Source organism: Siniperca chuatsi, linkage group LG3 (genome assembly GCF_020085105.1).
Source record: "Siniperca chuatsi isolate FFG_IHB_CAS linkage group LG3, ASM2008510v1, whole genome shotgun sequence".
NCBI lineage: Eukaryota > Metazoa > Chordata > Actinopteri > Centrarchiformes > Sinipercidae > Siniperca > Siniperca chuatsi.
This window is the reverse complement of record NC_058044.1, coordinates 23421153-23423508: the sequence shown is the minus strand read 5'-3', so window position 1 is coordinate 23423508 and position 2356 is coordinate 23421153. Positions and strand designations below refer to the sequence as shown.

The 2356-nt window shown below is 36.0% G+C and overlaps 1 protein-coding gene across 2 annotated transcripts in view; it reads left to right on the top strand.

The window, feature by feature from the left end:
* Positions 1-1247: 1247 nt before the first annotated feature.
* The window catches only part of LOC122873336 (complement C3-like), a 28309-nt gene continuing 27200 nt past the window's right edge, over positions 1248-2356 (top strand). For both annotated transcript variants that reach the window (XM_044189937.1, XM_044189936.1), the window contains exon 1: positions 1248-1525. In XM_044189937.1, coding sequence (XP_044045872.1) covers positions 1449-1525 — 77 coding nt within the window. In that variant the 5' untranslated portion in view covers positions 1248-1448. The remainder of the gene's footprint in view (positions 1526-2356) is intronic.

The window sequence follows — 2356 nt, the reverse complement described above, 5'->3', positions numbered from 1 at the left end:
TCTCATTGTCTGTGTGTCTTTTTTTTCATGAACATTTGGTTCATGTAGAAAATGTTATTGTTGTTTAGAAGTTGTGATTACTGTCTGGTTACTGTATAATAAGCTTTGTTATGTTCAACTAGAGGTGCTCAGTGAGCAGAGTAATGCATAGGAAGTTCAACAATGTAGAATGAATCAAATTTCAAATCTGTTGTGATTCAGAATATATGACAGCTCCTATAGATCAACTAATGACAACTGCAACAATAAGAAAGGGTTGATGTCAAGCTTTTGTAAAACCATTGGCAAAACGAAAATGAAACTATGTGTAAGTGAAATGCTGTGGTTTTATTGACTAAATTGGTTTAGCAAGAAAACCACATCCAAAAACTATATTTTAAATCTTGCATAAGGATGTTAATGCATCATGCGCAGCAGCTTCTCTCGCAAAATTTTAAATGAATGAATTCATCAATTTATCCCTGTCCAACAATATTGTCGATTATTAAATCAAAACTCTCAACAGTGATGTGATTATTAAATCATTTTTTAACTTGGCTTTTTGTTATTTCTGAACCAAACAAGCAAAACAGATGGAGATACTTTTCTCCATGTTTACTTTATACAGTGTAGGGGAGATGGGATGGTTGTAACACTTTCTGTCTCAGCACCTATAACTCGCAAAATTTTTGTGTTTGAGCTCTCACATTTTGGCACAGTACCCTTATTTGTCTACTACAAATAGCAATGTCTCCAACTTCTCCACCTATATCACAGAATAAATTAATTGTCAAATACAAGGAGTTCCATTGTTACAACCTGCCCCACAGCCAGGGTGTGGTTGTTGTCTTAGATTTAAGAATTAAAAATTAATACCACACCATTAAATATGCATCTAGAGAAATTTAATGTGCATGTGCCAACTTCCTGTGGTTAGCCAAGAACAAAAAGAAGTCACCACTGACTTTAAGAATGACTCTAATAATAATGAGCTGTTGCTGATACTTGCTGCTTCATTTATTAGGCTATTATACATCACAAGGCTGTACAACCAAAGTAAGTTAGTAGTCCCTTCATGCTATACACACAATATATATCCTACAGTTATTAACATAAATACATACACATATAGCCTACATTCAGGAAATATTTGAAAAAGTGTATTTTTTGAATGTGCATCTGGGGGAATGCAAGACAGCAGCAACAAATTAGTGAATATGGTTATTATCTTCACATCGAGCCGTATCCCTCCACTTTGACTGTGCTTGAGCACCAAGCACCATGATGCAACAGTTCACCATTTTGAAAGAGACTGTGGAGTTCATCTCAGTTGTTCTATTTCCTTGAGATTAGCTGGATGAGACAGCAGTGAGAAGTAAAGTTGCAGGAGGAGGGAAGTAAGTGTGTAAAAGGAGAGTGGAGAGTGCTACAGAGCAGGAGTCTCCAACAACAGCAGATCAGGCAGAAGGATGTGCAGGACTCAGCTCTGGCTGTTGGCCTTTCTGGTCTTTTCCTATCTGACTTCTCTGGCTGATGGATCTCCAATGTAAGTACCTTTTCACACTGTTCCTTGAATGTAGGTATTTTTGTGTATTGTACAGTAAGCACAAATATTAGATGTGAGGTTGATGAAATGCAGTTGCCACAAAGAGGAGCGTTTGCTTGGTCAGTGGATTTCATATTTCCACTTCTAGTTCTGGTTCCCAGTTTACATGAATTTGTTGTATTGAGACATGTCTTTACTGTACAATAACAGCATTATTTTTTTTGTATTTTACATTATTGTTATTGTTAGTGCTTTGTGTCTTTTTTATTTGTAGAACCCAATACCAAATGCAATGCAATGTGGGCTTTACAGTTCCACATTATCAATGGTTCATGATGCAACCCAAGCCAGAGAGGGGAGAGAACAATGACAGTGTGAAACATATGAAAAGACCTTTTGTTGAAACTGTAACAGTGGATACTTGGTGGATACTCTTTGATTAGCTGGAGAGAAAATTTCACTTTACTACTACGAGTGAAATACAGAAACACAATTTCAATGGATGCATATTAAACACAGTACCTTATACTCTTGTCTTTGTTGGTTTAAGCAATGAGAAAGGGACATTTAATTTTGGTGGAAGTGATGCACTTATTTATGAATTTATTTAATTTTGAAACATGGCTTTAAGGTTTTGACTGAGGTTTTTGACTGAGCCTCTTACAACTCAAACAAAAGGGTTTCCTGCATAGTACATGCAGTCATTCCATACCTGATTACACTCTCCCAAACAGCCTGATAAAATAAAAACATGAGTTTTTGTTTGACTCCATACAGGCACAATTTACATAAAAAAATACTTTCTCTGAAGGAGTCGAGAACATACCCAGT